This window comes from Corvus kubaryi, unplaced genomic scaffold (assembly GCF_017639235.1).
Source record: "Corvus kubaryi isolate FWS band 111438036 unplaced genomic scaffold, C.kubaryi_AGA036_p1.0 37341, whole genome shotgun sequence".
Lineage (NCBI taxonomy): Eukaryota > Metazoa > Chordata > Aves > Passeriformes > Corvidae > Corvus > Corvus kubaryi.
In genome coordinates, this window is record NW_024581112.1 from 2,119,874 (window position 1) to 2,136,584 (window position 16,711).

The window sequence follows — 16,711 nt, forward strand, 5'->3', positions numbered from 1 at the left end:
GTGCACTTAGAGGATCAAAAATAATTATGGCATAAATGAATGTATATGACCTTTTGCTTTGAAGCTAATGAGGGAAGAAGCTTGCAAGGAATTCTCATTTACTTCCTGAAAAATATGTAGAATTTTATTGAAACATGATTTGAGCATTAATTAATGTGCTTTAATTGTTACTGAGGTGTGGCTGGCACCTGAATTCCAGTCCTTGTATTGTGCTTAAACCAGGTAAAGTGTAACCATTGAAGGTCAGTTATCTGGACAAGGCTAGATATGATCTAAATCCAATACTTTAAAGGAAACTGCAAACATCACCATCTCTGTGAGAAAAGAGTCAACACAAACTTGCATCGCTGCATATTATAATTTTCTACGTGGTCCTGCAGAGTTTTGAAAAAATTCTTTATTACAAATGGCTGTCATGGTGGTAACTTTGATTGGTTTGGATGCTCTGTGGTAAAAATGTGCATAATTTTGCCATTGTGTTTTGCAAGCACACATGAGCATACCATTAAAGTGTTCTGGTATGACAATGCTCTCGTTCACAGGTTGCCCCTCTCTAGAAGAAGGTACATGATGTTGTAGTGGGGAGTCCTTAGCTGTCTTAAAAATGTTTTCTGGTTTTCTCTTGCTGTGTCTTTATTTATATGTCTCTTTCTAAGACAACATTTGCCCTTTTTCTAGTAGCCAAATAGTGTTGTAATCAAAAACGTATCTTTATCATTTGATACCTCTGTTGTTTTGTACCATCATCAAGTAGATAATGCAAAACCTGTCTCCTGGTATCTTTAAATTTGACACAGGCTGCAAATAAGCTGTTCCTAAAATGGTGTTTCCAGGTATTCTCACAAGCCAGCTCTTTGTATTTAAGCCTTTGAAAGACATTGAGTATGTAGATTTTCCTGAGTAACAGAGCTCTTCATTAGCTTCAGCAGGTACCAGTGCCTCGCAGAGTTCCTGAATCAGCATGCTCGTGTTCCCCTTTCCGTGGGACAGCGAGTCAGGCTAGTCTCTGTGTGGTCACTCAGCTCTCTGACCTCAAGTATAAGAAGACACTTGCTGTTAACAGTGTTTCTCCTTATGTTATAAATGGGAACACTGCCCTTACTTCTTGTGAATACGGAAGATCAATATACTCATGCTCCTGAAGTATCCAGAGCATTGTGTCAAATATAATGCAAATATTGGCTAACTTGTAATTAAAGCTTAATATTTATGGTTTTATATGAATACAGAGTGGATCCAGCCATTCAAATTTGGCCCTTTGTCTCTGAAATTCTTCTCTGGCTTCTGTCTGTGTCCTGGGACAGGTGGAAGGGTGCACGTGTTGGCTGTACTGAGTTTGCTGAGCAGGGGGAAAATATGTTAGATTCCCACCAAGCTGAACAGATAATAATATACACTTAAGTTCTGATAGCTGCTTTGTTTTGAAGTATCATGAATGATAATACCACTAAGAAAATTACTTTATGTTTTTGAACTTCTGTATTGCAAATACTATTTGAGGTATTATCTGATGAATGCCTCATAGGCACAGCTCAGTAAATGAAAAGCCTGTTTGCATTTCAGGTGAAGCAAATTATTTCATTTATCCTGGAAAGCTTTCTAAATGGACTTGAGCCTCCAAGATTATTAGCTACAATTTTCTCTGATCTTAAAAACTTGTTCATTTAGTGACAAATTCCAAAAATCAGGCAGAATGAAGTATATGACTGTGGGTAGTCAAAAACTAATGAATTGTCTAACTCAGTGTTTAGATTACAGTTGTTGCTAATAATGCAGATGAAGCTCTGTAGTACTTATTTTCTGGTTATCTCTAAGGAATCTTTCAGAAATGTATTTTTTCTAGTCATCCACCTTCCCATTGTCTCACACGTGTTCAGAAGAATGATGTCAACTGTTATTCATATTTTTGCTTTGTATGGATGGAGTTACTAACTGAGCTAGGTAGGAAAAACAGACAACTTCCTTGGTGCACAAATTCCACAGAGCAGCCTGGGATTAAAATGGTTGTTCCCTTCTCCAGAAACTTTGGTTATCCTTGAGTTATCAGGAACACAACAGCACTAGTACTGCAAATTTAACCTCGACACGTTAGAGTAAATGCATCAGATGTGTTTCCACCTTTTTTGAAACAGAGTAACATCTTGATAACGAGCTTTTGAGAGTAATCAGATCTTTCCTAATTTTATTGCATGTAACTATTATTCTTTGAAAAAGAAGAGGCAATGGTATAAATACTACCCTTAAATCTTTTCTCAGAAAGCAGATCTTAATGAGGCAGTTTGATTTTCTTTAGTTGCCACATAAGCAGTTTGGGTAAAGCTTTCAGTTAACTATCTCTTCAATCTGATTGAACTTAACACTCATGGGTATTTAAGTGAGTGATGTTTCTAAATCAACAGTTTATATTGTTTTGAATAGTGCTCTTACTAATAACCCTTCTTGCTCGAGGGCTGGCTTCCTGTCTGTTGTTTGAGGAGGGAAAAACAACTGGATCTAACAGGTTGTGTCTGACCTTTGTGCAAAAGAAGAGAGAAAGGTAGTAGAGATACAGTAGTATAAAGTCTCATACTTTCACAAGAATTTTTTTATGTTTCTGGCAAAGACAAGAGAGAGAGGGTCTATGTCCCTGTGAAAACTCCCGTGGAGCAGAAGTCTGACAAATAATTTGGTCTCTCTGTAGATGAGACTCAACATCCTCGCAGTTCATGTGCTGGTGTGTTTAAATGCCTGTGAATAAGTAGTGGCCACCAACAACAGCTGTTGGATATTTTCTCATAAACTCAAGGCCCCAAATAAGAAACCCAAGAAATTCCCAGCATGTGCTCTCCAGCTGTAAATGCAGATTTGCATCTGCTGAGGAGAGAGGAAATCCCAGCACAACAATAAAAAAAAAAAAAAAAAAAGGGCAAACATCTTCATGCTGTAAAAAAAAATAAATAAAAACCTCAAAAAATATTTCAGATGTGTTAGGGGAAAAAATAATAAGCCAGAAACCCCAAAATAAACATCATATTTCTGTAAAATGGTTACCAAGGGTAGGAAACTGACTGCAGAAGAACAATTTCTTTTTAGATGTTCTTTTTTTGCCCGGCTGTATATCACATGTTGCAATAAACCAAAGTAGGGACTTAAATTTCAGATGTGCTTTTTACGTGTTTTTGTGTTTCCTTTGGTAACTTTCCCACTCCAGATATATAGCTCAGTAATAAGGTTATTGATAAATTCTAATGAGAAAGGACTGTGGATAGCAGCAAGTGTGATCTGGGGCGTTCCACAAAATTTTGTTTTATTAATATTTGTAATAACAGTTCTGTTGACAGTGCTGAAAGCCAAAAAAGATAAGGAATGTTGTATGAGTTCCATTTGTGGTTGATCTTGTCCTGGAAGCACGCTGTAGTCTTCTTCCTTGTTTTTTTTGTTTTGTTTTGTTTTTATTTTTTCAGTTTTGTTTGGTTTGGCATTTTTTTGTAAGAGAAAAAGGTTTTCTTTGTTGGAAAAGTAAATTATCTCTCTCTCAGCTGTTGGTTTAGTCATTTCTCCTTGAAGTAATGAAGTAGTGCAGCAGCTCCAAGCATTCCAGATCTCCTTATCTTAGTTAATGTTTTACAGATTTTGAAAATTTGGCAGTGGAGGCCAAATAGCAGTTAGAGTGTATCAAGAATTTTAGAAGAGCCTTCCAAGACAGCACCCTGTGGGAAGGACAGCGCTGTCAGCTGATCTCTAGTCATGCACTTGATTTCTTATTGGCAGTCATTCAATGAATGTGTGGTAGAAAACAGATCTGAACCCAGTTCTTTAGGCTGCAAGGTTACAATAACAAAGTAGTTCAGGCATGTAGCTGATACAGGCTTGTAACTGGTATCCGTAGGTTGGTATCTGGGTGATCAGCCAATTTTCCTACCTTTTTCAGAGGTATTCCTTGAAAACATCTCCACAGAAATAGTAGTTGGCAACATATATTTCAGAACTATTAATCACATGTCTTGAAAATGAAATGAAAACTGTTAGCAGATGTCTGTTTTTATTTTCTTGAACAAAAACTCATTACAAATGCCACTTTCCTCATCCTTTCTTTTTTGATGTTAAATATCTTGAGAATAATTCTTTCATTTGTGATTTCTCAAAGAAATAAAAAGTTTAAGAACATTTCTTTCCTATTATCAAACCAGTGCATGGAGTACACTTTTAATTATTTTAGATAGTTGTCCTAATGCTTTTAGAGTGACCAAGAGCCAAAGAATCAATCACAGATTATGTTTCTTCATGTTGTGGAGGTGCCACTCACTTTTAAATAACCTTCTAAATACTGAGGCTAAATTGATGCAATGGTTGGGTGCCTTCTGTGGTGTAAACAGTAAGTACAAAAAGCTCCCATTTTAATGGTGATAACTTTGTAATTATCTTAAAATATCATTTATGTGCAGCCATTTTAATGTACAGTAACAATGAAGTATCATTTACGATGCCATGTAGTTGTTGCTTTTCATACTGTCCAGTTCCTTAATTTTCTCTTTGGCCAGGTTTACCATTGTTAAAATACTTCCAGCAAAAGCCATGCTAAGTGACTCAGGCCACTACAACAGAAGTCAGCCAGAACTACTACATTTTGAGAAGAATTCAGGTAGACGCTGTGTAGACATTAAGGGATTTTTTTTGTCCTTCACTTGGCCTTTGGGGTTGTGCTTTTTTAAAAGTCTTTACATAGGATGCAAGAACCTTCTTTTTTAGCTTGTGCCTTACACAAGTGACAGAAATTATTGGGTTTTCTCCCCGACCTTTACAGTTCTGATTTCACAAACACTTCAAAGTCCTCCATGACTTCTCCCAACTTCTTCTCTCATTGCCTTGGCCTGAATCAACACAGGGTGTTATCCCAGTCATGGTGTTCCAGGCATCTAAAAGAGGCAAGATTTGGAAAGACAGATTGGAGTGTATCCCCCCCCCCAGCTCTACTTCTGCAGCAGTAAACATGTACTTACACCACTAGCGGCTTTCCTAGCAGGACTGGGACCTAAAACTATGAGCTTAATTTCCACAGTTTTGTCTGAACAGAAGCAGACCTTAGAAAATAACAGCCTTCTTTGCATGTGTTTGAAAAATGATTATTTTTCTCTAGGAGCTTTTATTTCTTTTATTGCTTAAACTTTGGGGCAATGGAGAGCCCAGCTATATACAGAAACACGTTGAATGTTGAGCTTCTGGGCAGGTGGCATGGCTTCATTGGGCTACTGGGATCATTTCTTCAGCAGACACAGCAGGAGCATGGTCTGTTATTACAGCAAGCTAATAACACCTCTGGAGGTGAAAAATAGCACAGAAATTGTGCTACTTTTTAATAAAAAGGAATATGGAGGCTTGGTTGTGAACATGAAATTACGTATGGAGGCAGTAACAAGGCTTTGTTGTGGAAATTAAATGGGACAGCATTATGGCAATACTATCATTTCTCAGTGGAGCCAGATGAACACTATAGAAAATATTTAAAATAAATAAATCTACTGCCTGTGTAAGCTAGGAATTTTTGACAAGAACTACCTAGAGGATAAAAAAAAGACAAGTTCAGTTTTTAAAAAGGAGGAAACCACACTGGAAATAGGGAAAGCTTTATTTAGTGATTAATCTTTGTATTTATTTTGGTAGTATTTTTGTGTTTTCAGACCCATAAGAAATGTGGTTTCAGATAGTTTTTGTAAAGCACCATCAACCATGTTGGATGTTTTTAGAAGAAAGTTCAAAATTGCTGGGAGTTCTTTTCTTTAAGATCATGTCAGATACGACAATAAATCCTGATTCTCAATTCTTAGAAGGAATTTCTTAGAAATGTTGAGCCTAGAAGGAGAAGAAATAAACTAAACAGAAAGGCTGTACCTGCAGACCAAGGGAAGCTGAGAAAAAATAAAAAGAATTGAGGTTATGAAAGACAAATCTGTGGAAAAGCTGTGGCAGCTGCTGGTACTCCCTGTGCACAGTCTCCATGCTAATCTCCCATGCTTTGTGGCAGGTTTCAGCAGGGAGCACCAGTGAGCACAAAGACGGGGAGAAAAGGGGGGCGGAATCTTTCTTTGGTCCTGGAGCACAGCCCCCTGAAAATGGGAGAAGAGCTCCCTGAAGCCATACTCAGTGGGCAGGAAACACAACCTTGTCCTTTGTGGTGAGTCTCCCAAAGCATTTGGCCAGGAACTGTGACCAGGAAAGGGCTAACAAAGCAACACAAGCAGGGCAGAGGAGCAAGTCTGCCTCTGTCTCTCCCAGCAACTCATGCTTGTTTCCAACTTGCTTTCCACTACAACTCTTCTCACACAGGACAGCAGTTCCTGCTCCATGATTTAGTAAGTCTGCAGGACAGCTATGCTTTGGACCTGCCCATCTATCATTAAATCCCTCCAACCAGTAAATTTCCATCCTGCATAGCCCCAGTATTCCCTTACAGATCTTGTTTCTAGCCAAGTATAGTGAGTGTTTATTTCTGTTAGATTCAATTCTAGTGAAAATGCTCAACTGAAAGGATCTGAGAAACTTACTGCAAGGAAAATTTACAAAATCCTCTAATTTTCCACAAAGCACGTGCAGGCCACCTAGGACACTTCAGTCTAATAATTGTGATGATTGTGTCTTCTTTTCTTATTATGCACTTCATATTCGCTATATAATAGAGTTTTCACTTTGTGATCTGCAAATAAACTCATTTACACGTTAAATATTTCAGCCTTCCAGGATGACAATCACTGGAAGACCAGGTAGCTATTAGGGTTTTGACCCACAGATGAGAACATTTCTTCAAGCTAAGAAGGCAGTTGCAAATCACTTGCCTTCTTTTTTTTTCTCTAGACTCAGGTAACTAGATTTGCATTATTGTTGCACTCTTGGATATTTTAATTTTCAAACCAGTGCACTTGAAAGCTTAAATAACCTTTTTTGTCATGGTGGGAATTGACTTAGAAGGTGGGGTGACTTATAATTTAAGTAAAGTTCAAATCACATTGGCAGGCAAGTCTGTTTAAGCATAACCATCTGTGACAAAAAAAAAGCTTGGCAGTCACTGCAACGTAAGGCAGCAAACATGGTATAAAATACCACCTTAAGATGGCCCCTTTTTTTCCCCTTGTCTCCAAAGTGTATAAAAGTTGCCACATAAGATTATAGGTCACTTACGCAGACCTTTTAAAAGGGACCCTTAATCTTTAATATGTCATTTACATAGAATTGCTCCTGAAGTAAATCTTTCTATGCCTAATTAGTGGACAGATTCCCACTCCTGCTGGGACCTGATCCAGCTCTCTCAGATATCAGCATAGAGAGACTCTTAAGTGTACAAGCTGAAGTAATCCATTATTTAGCAGCTAAGTTGTTAATACAGGTCCTTAATGGAAAGACTGATCACTGGTCCTATCTGTCTTACCACAGCTGATAATATGTGAAATGTTGCTGAGCCTTGTAGAGGAGGTCTGAGTAAAAGGGCTCTGCTAAAGCTTCTGCTAATACTTCCTTTGCGTGAAATGCAGCTCATCCAAAAGAAGATATTAGAATTTCAAAACCCAGACAAACGGCACAGTGTGGTCCTGGGTTTTCTGGGTGTTCAGCCTATGTCAGATAAATTCAGGTCTAACACACATAGATGCTGGTGGCACAGCTTCTGTAACAGCTTTGAGTAAATCCTTAGGAAGACTTGCTTCCAGTCCTCTTTGTTTGTGATAAATTAAAAGTGTTGACATGCTGTTCCCTGTGTGATGTATGAGCAGACTTGATTTTTATTTTGATCTGGTTGTTCATTTTTATCAGGATTAAGTTTACTGCTGTTTAGATGCACATTTTCTTGCATCCTTTGTAGCTGTGGAGTCCAGGAATAAATTTTTCAGAGTGTTTAACCTTGACCTTATTTCTGTCTTTTCAAGTTAATAGTGTCTGGCCAGTGCTCTTTCCCTGCCCGCTGCTTGTAATCTGCCTGTTTGCTGCCGGGTGAGGTGCAGATTGTACCTGTCATATACACAGCTGGATTTCATAAATGATTCACACCTATTTTCAAACAAGTGCACTTTTCATAAAAGTCCTTGTAGTAGGTGTTTTATAAACCCAGCAAGCCAATGAGTCCAACAATATAAATCAGAAAAAACCACGGGTCTGCAGGTTTTTTTGAATGATGACCTTGCCTGTCCTTAAAACTCGATTTCAATTACAAAACCTGCCTTTGCAGCTCAAACTTATAAAAACTGGATCACAAACTCGTGGCTTTCCTCTTTCCTGTCTCATGTTTTCCCAGTGGATTTACGGTCACAAGTAATTCTTGTTCTGTGCCTTCATTTTTGTATCCTGCTGAGCTTTACTAAGGGCTCTTTTCCCTTGCTTGAGATATATATATTTAAATATTTGGGTTAATGATAATGACTTTCTATCTAGCAGTGTTAGCATTTCTCCTACTTCTTTTTCTAATTGTGATAACTACTTATTTATAATAACTGCTTAAGAATAATAAAGTAACTGTTCCTGCTAGGCAAATTTTTCCAATATGAGGTGTAAACAATTTGTACAGTTGCTACCATTATTTGGGTAAATTCACAACTTATCCAAGTATTTGTGTGTATTTTGTAAACATTTAAGCTGCAAATAGATATCTAAAGTCAACTGCTGAGCCCAGTAGAAAGCAGCACACATAAAACTTGAAAAGTACATTTGGTAGGGGGAGCAATATCAAAGTGTGGGTGACATTTTGGAAAATGCTGAGCACAAACTTATAGGGATAAAGAGGTACATTAAAGACCACTGGCGTGAAGAAAGTGAATGTTCAAGAGTTGTGGTATTAACAAAGTGAAATCTTTAGCTCCTGCCCTGAGGAGTTGCTTTTCATTGCTTGAAGTCTCGAGGTGGCTGCCTGTTAAGTAATGTCAAAAAATGAGTCGCTGCAGGTTTCCTGCTTTGAATTGGAAAGCACTCTGGATCAGAAAGGATTGCAGGAACCTAAGCCTTTCAGTTTCTTCAGCATACAGCAAGTTAATGACTGTCTTCTAGATGACCTCTGAAAGCCACTTGTAATTCTTCAGCAGGCTGGAGCCCGTGCTCAATGCCACCACAGCTCGTGCCGCGTTGCGATCTGAGTCTCCTGGAACAACAATCATCCAGAGCCACCCTTGCTGCAGATGCTAGGTAAATATTAAAATACTTTTTGAGGGACCAAAAAATCATTCCTTCTGAAAATAAACTATTCTTCTATTCTATATATGTGGAATAGTGACAAAAATAACTTTTCCCATCATTTGAGGAGTCGTATCGGTTTTTAGGGTAGTATTCATTTTGATGCAATGATGATTTTTGCCTTTTCTTTCATACCCCTTTTATATCCTTTTACAACTTCTGTATTCTTAGTGCTTTTTGCCTAAATTCTTGAACTTGTTTCTCAAGCTAGGAGACTAAAATTTTAGAAGCTTCGTAGTTAGGGATCAAAATGCCCACAGACATCAAGGTCCTCTCCAGAACACATTTTGTAAACTAAGATAAAACCATCCAGGGGAAGGTTCCTTGGGGAGGGGGCCTGACATAAGCCTCTCAATGGGGAATCTTTGATAGATATGCTAATTAGTAAGACCTATAATGTTGTAACAGATCCTTTAGGGGTGCGCATTGAAGTATACATTGAGGGGCATTCAAACTAGGCATAGTGCACCTAAGGATCCTTAAAATAAATACAAAGGTAAAATTCCTTTTTCCCTTCTAAGCATGTTTGAGTCCTGATTTTAAGACCAACAAAAGGCATGGACGGGATGGGATGGGACGGGACGGGACGGGACGGGATGGGGCCTAGCTGGCTGCAGGCACCAGCCCTGCGGCCCAGCTCTGCCCCTCACCCTCCCGCGGCTGCTGGAACTGCTCCAGCTCTGCAGGCTGCTGTGCTGGGGCAGCTCCAGGGCCTTCTGCTCCATGACACTGAGTAGACGTGTGGCTACTCGCAGGAGAGATGCCCCGGAAAGTTCCGGTTCAGCAAGTCGTGCAGTTCTGCCTTCTGCAGAAGGCACCTGCAAGAGAGAAGCCTCAGGAAGGCTACAGGACAGCAAGTCCTGCACTCTGCTCTCAGAGGGCTCTGCCACAATGACAGGAGACTCCTCGTAAACGATTCAGGTCACCAAATCCCACGGTCTGTCCTCGAGGGCAGCGGCCGCAGGAAAGGGAGACGCCTCGGAAAAGCTCCGAGTCACCAAGTCCTGCAGTCTGGCCTCGAGGGCACTGCAGGAGTAATGCCTCGGAAAAGCTCCGGGTCGGCAAGGAACGAGTGGGCTGTGCGGCACCGCTCTGTCCCGTCCTGTCCCGTCGCGTGCTCCGAGCACTGTGGCGTGGCCGCGTCGCCGCCAGCACCTATGTCAGCAGCACGTGTCACAAAGGGCCCTGGGACAGCCACGGTGACCGTGCTGCACCGTGTCACAAAGGGCCCTTGCACACAATGCCACCTGCCCTGGGCCGCCCCCAGCCCGCCCCAAGTGGCCCAGCTTGGAAGGAATCCCTTGCCCCGAGTGTCTAAGACAGCCCGACAGGAACTTAAGCAACGGCTCCAACCATAAGCAAACGCTCCCCTGCTCTGCGGGCTCGGGGCAGCACCAGGAGCCCCCACGGCTGCCGACGCAGCCGCGGCGGGAAGGGCACGGGGCCTTCCACAGAAGCTGGCACGGCCTCCTTGGGACGCGTCCCGGCCGGTGGCCATCCTAAGCCCGGGGCTGTGATGCAGACAGGGAACGTGTGGGCCAGGGCACGAATGCTGCTCTGACCCCTGGGCCCCGGGGAACGCTGCAATCGGCAGGTGTGGCAGAGTCCCTGCCGAAGCAGACCTGCCACCCCCCGAGCCCTGGCAGCGCTGGCGCCCGTCTCCTGCCACAGAGACCTGTGCCCCGGGGGGCTTCTCTGCCCATGGGCAGCCAAAGCCAACGCGCATTGGGGTCTGTGCTCCTTCCTGCAGGGGGCTGTTGGCAGGAGCAGCTGGAGCGACTGGGGGCAACAGATTGGTATCTGACAGGAGATGTTGCTCCTTGCTAAAATGAATTTTTTCATGGAGGAGACTAGCAGTAGCACCAGAACAGCTTCAGCTGCTAAGTTTCACAGGACAAAGAGGTTCTAGAGAGACACTGTGACATTTCCTTGTGCTTTTCTGTCTTTCTTGCATTCTGGAAAAAAAGAATCAGCCCAGCCTCTGATATTCTCCGCTCCACTTGCTGCGTGTCTGGCTGTGGCAGCTCACGTCCAAACACAACTGCGTCCTTGTTGAGCACGGCAATGGATGGCCACAAGCAGGCAGGTTCCCCTGGGAACGTCAAGGCAGACACCTGGGGAAGCGCAGAGGATAGGGATAGCTCGGGGAGGAGACGCCGTTGGGTGTCTCTGATGATGGTGCCAGCACCCTGAAGGAGCAGCCAAGACAGGCACTGGAAGCAGACATGTCCTGCCCTTTTCTGCTCTCACAGGGACACAGGACACGCTTGTTGCCACAGGTCCAGCAGACTTGATCCGGGAAAAATGGAGAGCCATGCATTGGTAGGGAATGGCCTCCAGCAAGAGCAAAGCAGGATCCTCTAGCAGCAATGTAGCTACAAAAATGCTGTTAGTGAGGATCTTCTTGTTATTTTCTAAGTCTGTAAGAGATTTTTCTCTCTCACAGAAGAGGTAGCAGGGAATGTAAACAACCAAGCCACCTGCAACCTTGGAAAGTCTTGTTTATGGTATAGTAGAAAATATTTTGATAATGGATGTTTTAGGATTTTGGCCAATCACCCCCAAGGGGTGGCTGGTCCTTTGTCCAATTAGACTATGAAGAAAAAAGTCTATAAAAGAGTTTGTAAAATAATTAAATAAATCAATCTTGCTGCACAATTCCTGCCTACTGGATCTTCTCCTCCTCCTCCTCCCTATGGCTGCGGGACACGGTGATATACCATAGGAACCAGGCCTGCAGTAATACAGCAAAGCCTGAGCTTGTGAACGGGGCCATCTCCTCAGCAGACACCCAAGCGCTTCCCTCCACCCCTGAACGTCTGCCACCACTCCCTGCTTTTCTTCAGCGCCGGCTGCTTCTTCCTTTGTTCCAAGCAAGTCCAAAGTTAGTTTGGAAGCTCATGCATGTGTCTTTAAGGGGCCTGCATGGAGCAGAGGGATGGCAGCTGCAGCGCAGGGTTTGTGTCCCATCAGTCTCTCACGATGGCACCACTGCCACTGCCTTGGGACGCCTGACTGTGGAAGGCAAGTTTGCCCTCAAGCACAGCCACTGAAGTCAGTCAAGGGCACGGGCTGCAGCCGAAGCTGCCGAGCGTCGCTGTGAGGCTGGCAAGGCAAGAGAAAGCCATTGTGGCCAATTCTGCTGAAGCCTTTTGGCAAGCCACGTGCAGTTGTGCCCACAGTATCCCCCCGTTTGGCGTCCTGGCTGGTGCGGATGCTTTGTTGAGCAGGCGTTCGGGCTGCTGCTGTTCCTGTGCACGCTCTGGTGCTGTTTCTGCGGCGTCCAGAGCTGCTTTGGCAGCAGTGACTCGGCAGCCCTGCTCGAGGAGACATCGCCGGCCTCCCCGTGGAGGCAGCAGCTGTGCGGGCCCCAAGCTCTGTGTCAGGGGGGCCTCGGTCACAGCACCGTGGCCTGGGCAGCAGCGGGGGCCCGGGCTGGCCGCCAGCCCTGCCTCTGCCCGCTGCCCCTTATTGGCAGCGGCCAGTGGCCATGCCCCGGCATGGCCCCCCTGCCCTCCTTGTCCCCAGCCAGCCCAGCCTGGGCACCTTGGGGTGTTCCCCACCTCCTGCTGAGGCCCGGCCTCGAGGGCTTCTGCCGCAGGCCTGGGAGACAGACGCATCGGGGAAGTGCCGGAACAGCCGGGTGGCAGGAACGAGGCGGCTGCCTGGGGGCTGCTTATGGCCTTTGACACCCGGTTCCTCAGGCCTTCCCACCACCCCGGCCCCTCAGGCTCTCCCCCAGCCCGGCCCGGCAGCGCCGCAGCCCCAACGGAGCTCCAGAGGGGCCGGATTGAGAGGCACCTCGGAGCCCTCAGCAGTCCAGCCAGCAACGCACGGGCAGGAGGACACAGACGGCGGTTCCTGCCTGGGACAGGAGTTGCGGCCATCTCCAGACAGCGGTCTCGCAGCCATCCCTGCAGCTCCGGCCCCTGCCCACCCGCTCTGTTGGCAGCGTTAAGGCTTCAGCAGAACCACCAAAGGCCAAGGGGCTTCTGGCCATTTTCCTTTCCACACTGCACACCTGGGCAACTTGCTGAGCACAAGCACCCTTTCTCCCCTCTTCCCCTGTGCCCCGCGGACACTGGGCACAAAAAGAAAGCTCCTGGGAGGCTGTGTATTAGAACACATTCTATATTTACATACAAAGAAAAAACCAAAAGAAGAAAAGAACCATCTTAAAGAAAAGAAAAATGCCCGCTAGCTCAGGTGGCCCCAGTAGACAGAGCCTCCCAGACAAGGTCTCTGCAGAACTCCAGCATTGCAGCTAGCCACGGCCCGACAGACGAGGCCATGTCCTGCATGCCCTGCAGAGTCCATCTCGCAGCACCTGGAAGATGGAGCGCGGAGCTCTCTCCAGTGCCCACAGGACGTAGGCTGTTTGACGCGCCAGGCTGGAAACGGCAGGGCTGATGTCACGGGACGCGTCTTCAAGGGCTGCAAGAGAGAGGAACAGAGGCACGGTCAGACTCCGGATCTGCGGGGACTGAGGAGACCCCCCCCTGCCAGGGCCATCCCAGCCTGCTCTGGCCATGGCCAAGAGGGAGCAGGGAGCAACGGGATCGAAGGGCCCTGAACAACCAAAGTTGCTGGCCACAAATCCCGCACGCGCCCCTGAAACCTCTCTGTGCTCTGCCCACGCCGCCCCTCGTCTGCACAGGGAGCAGAGCCCTCCGCAGCCGGGGCAGGGATTGCAGCTCCCCCCGCCAGCCCCCGCTGACAGCCGGCTGCACTCACTCACCCTCGCAGATGAGCTGGAGCTCTTCCTGCTGGCCCCTCAGGTGCCGCCCGGCGATGCCTGGGAACACAGAGCCTGTCACGGCCCCAGCGGCACAGCTCCCTCTCAGCGGCGCTGCCAGTCCTGCGGCCGCACGCTCTCCTCGCCCCGGCAGGGCTCAGCCCGGGCCTCGCCGCATCCCGACACCCGAGGGCACGGCTGCGAGAGGGCGGTGGCAGCCCCGAGGGCAGGCGGGGCTCCACGGCCCCTGGCCCGGATCCCGCTGCCGGGGCAGCAGCCGGGGCTGGGGCCGAGCTGCGGCGGGGCAGGGAGGGGAGGGGCCCCGGGCTCGTGGCTCACCAATGAACCTGATGGCCGCCTGTCGCAGGGACTCCTGTGGGCTCCGCAGGTACGGCAGGGCCCGCCGCGAGTGCTCGGCCGCTCGGCTCCTGTCCTCTGCCAGCTGGAGAGAGCGCCAGGAGGGAAGGGTTGGCGCGGGCTCAGCCCCTTGGCCGGGCGCTGCCTGCGGCCCGCCCTGGCCTCCCCTGCCCGCACAGCGCTGAGGCCCGGCCAGCGCCGCTGGCGCCGGGCTCTGGAGGGGGCCGAGGGCCGGGCGCTGCCCGGGGAGCCGCGGTGCCGCCCCGCGCCACAGCCCAGCGGGGCCGGGGATCCGTGGGCACCCGGCTCGGGGCCACAGGAGCTTGGAGAAGAGCCCGTGCGGCCCAGGGATGGGAGCAGCGTGTGGGGCGCGGGCTGGAGCCCCTGGCTGCAGCACTGGGCGGGGGGCACAGCTGCCAGCCCCACACACTGAGCACCGCAAGTCAGGGGGCTTCTCCAGGCTGCAGCTTGGGCTTCCAGGCCGTCCTTACCAGGCCCTCACCGAACCTCCATGTCTGATCCACGTCCAGCATGCGTTCGAGATCTCTCAGGAAGCTGGCCGCACAACGCAGCGTTTCCCGGGAGGCCTGGAGAGCAGCAGAGAGCGGGAGATGGCACCACAGCCCAGGGCACAGGACCCGTGTCCTTGTGCCGAGGCCAGGAGGATGCTGCAGCCCATGAGGCGCCAGGGCAGGAGGCGGCCGAGCCCCCTCCCAGAGGGACCGCGGCAGCCTCACATTGGCCACGTGCCAGTCCTCGTCATGGCAGTGGAAGGAGAGTGGGAACAGGCTCTGGCGCACGTCTGACTTCAGGACCTTTTTTCCCCCTCTTCCCTTAATAAACCATCATCCCTCTTCCCTCCTGTCCATCGGCATGTTCCCATGGGATGAGATGGTGATGCCATGATGATTTTTGCCATTTCTTTTTTACCCCTTTTATATCCTTTTACAACTTTCGTGTTCTTAGTGTTTTGCGTACACTCTTCAACGTGCTTGTCAAAGTAGGTGACTAAATATTTTATAAGCTTCGTAGTTAGGGATCAAAATGCCCCAGACCCCAAGATCCCCTCCAGAACACATTTTTAAACTAAGATAGAATCATCCAGGGACGGTTCCTTCAGGAGGGGGGCTGATTCAACCTCTCATTGGGGAATCTTTGATAGATACGCTAATTAGTAAGACCTACGTCAGAAATGAGACAACTCTTAGAAAGATTAAAATACTTTATTAAAAGCAGAAAAATTGAAAAATTACAAAAAGTATAAAAATATAAAAATTTGGGATCATAGTGGCTCAGGAGGTATGCCCCAGGAGTGCAGGGATTAGAGATCTTCAGGCTTAGACAGCACTGCACCTCTGGTGGAAGAACTTGCAGTGCTGGGCTAACTTTTAGCTAATCCAAAAGTCAAGGAAAAACTAAAGGTGCCTCAATAGGAGTAAGGCTTTAACACCAAGCACCAGCACCCACTACACCTACTCTGCAGTGATCTGTGCTGCTCTGAAACTTGCCCCGTTGTTTTATAGTGCCTTTGCTCCACCCCAGTCCGCCCACAGTCCGCCCACAGCCCGCCCACAGCACACCCGTTTGGTCCAAAGTGATTGGTACTTTCCCTTTGACAGATCATCTCTGTCTACCAATAGCTCGTCGTTGTCAGGGGGGTAGTAACAGCTGAAGCAAGGGTGCTAACATGCCCTCATTAAGATTCAGGTTGCCTTGGAGTTTGCCTGCAGAATAAAGGAGATGGGGCTAAAAATAGCTGTTGGCTGTTAGAAACTGGGGTTTTGGAGTTGGTCCTCGGTCTAAGGTGCAAAGTAGAAACCCTTAAAAAAATATTAAAATACATCTAATACATCTTAAAACATTTGTAAAAGTATACAATGAACTTGGGAAAAATAACTCTTATAGTGTACAAGTGGCTTAAAGTTTGAAAAGGGTTTTTTAACTGGGAAACTTTTAACTGGGGGATTTTAACTGGGACTGGTGTAAATTGCTTTGAACAAGTGAAAACACTAATAACAGAACTCGATTTCTGTACCTGGGTTGATGGGTTAATTTTAACATTCAATTAAAACATATTTAACTCAAAATTAACTAATTAAAGCACTTAACATGCAAAGACCAAGCTAATTAGGGATTTCATGTATGACAACCTCTAATGTTATACCAGATCTTTTGTGGGTGTGCATTGCGGTGTGCATTCAAGGTGGACATTGTATTGAGGTGCATTCAACCTGGACATAGTGCACCTAAGGATCCTTAAAATAAATACAAAGGTGAAATCCCTTTTTCCCTTCTAAGAGTGTTAGACTCTTGATTTTAAGACCAAGAAAAGGCATCAATTTCATTTGCATGTTCCTTCTTTGTTCAATGAGTTTTTAAATATTAATTCCATTATCTTGGTTCTCAGCCATATTTAATGGACTTTTCTGTGAG

General features: G+C 46.3%; 1 protein-coding gene across 1 annotated transcript; it reads right to left on the reverse strand.

Annotated features, from left to right (window-relative positions):
- Positions 1-13,301: 13,301 nt before the first annotated feature.
- On the reverse strand, positions 13,302-15,902 carry LOC121666188 (translation initiation factor IF-2-like). The gene is made up of 4 exons (XM_042031396.1): positions 15,755-15,902; positions 14,261-14,764; positions 13,925-13,981; positions 13,302-13,620 (listed from the first exon to the last, which is right to left on the reverse strand). Exons 1-4 carry the CDS (start codon positions 15,900-15,902, stop codon positions 13,451-13,453), a joined length of 879 nt encoding a protein of 292 aa, XP_041887330.1. The 3' UTR covers positions 13,302-13,450.
- Between the last annotated feature and the right edge of the window lie 809 nt (positions 15,903-16,711).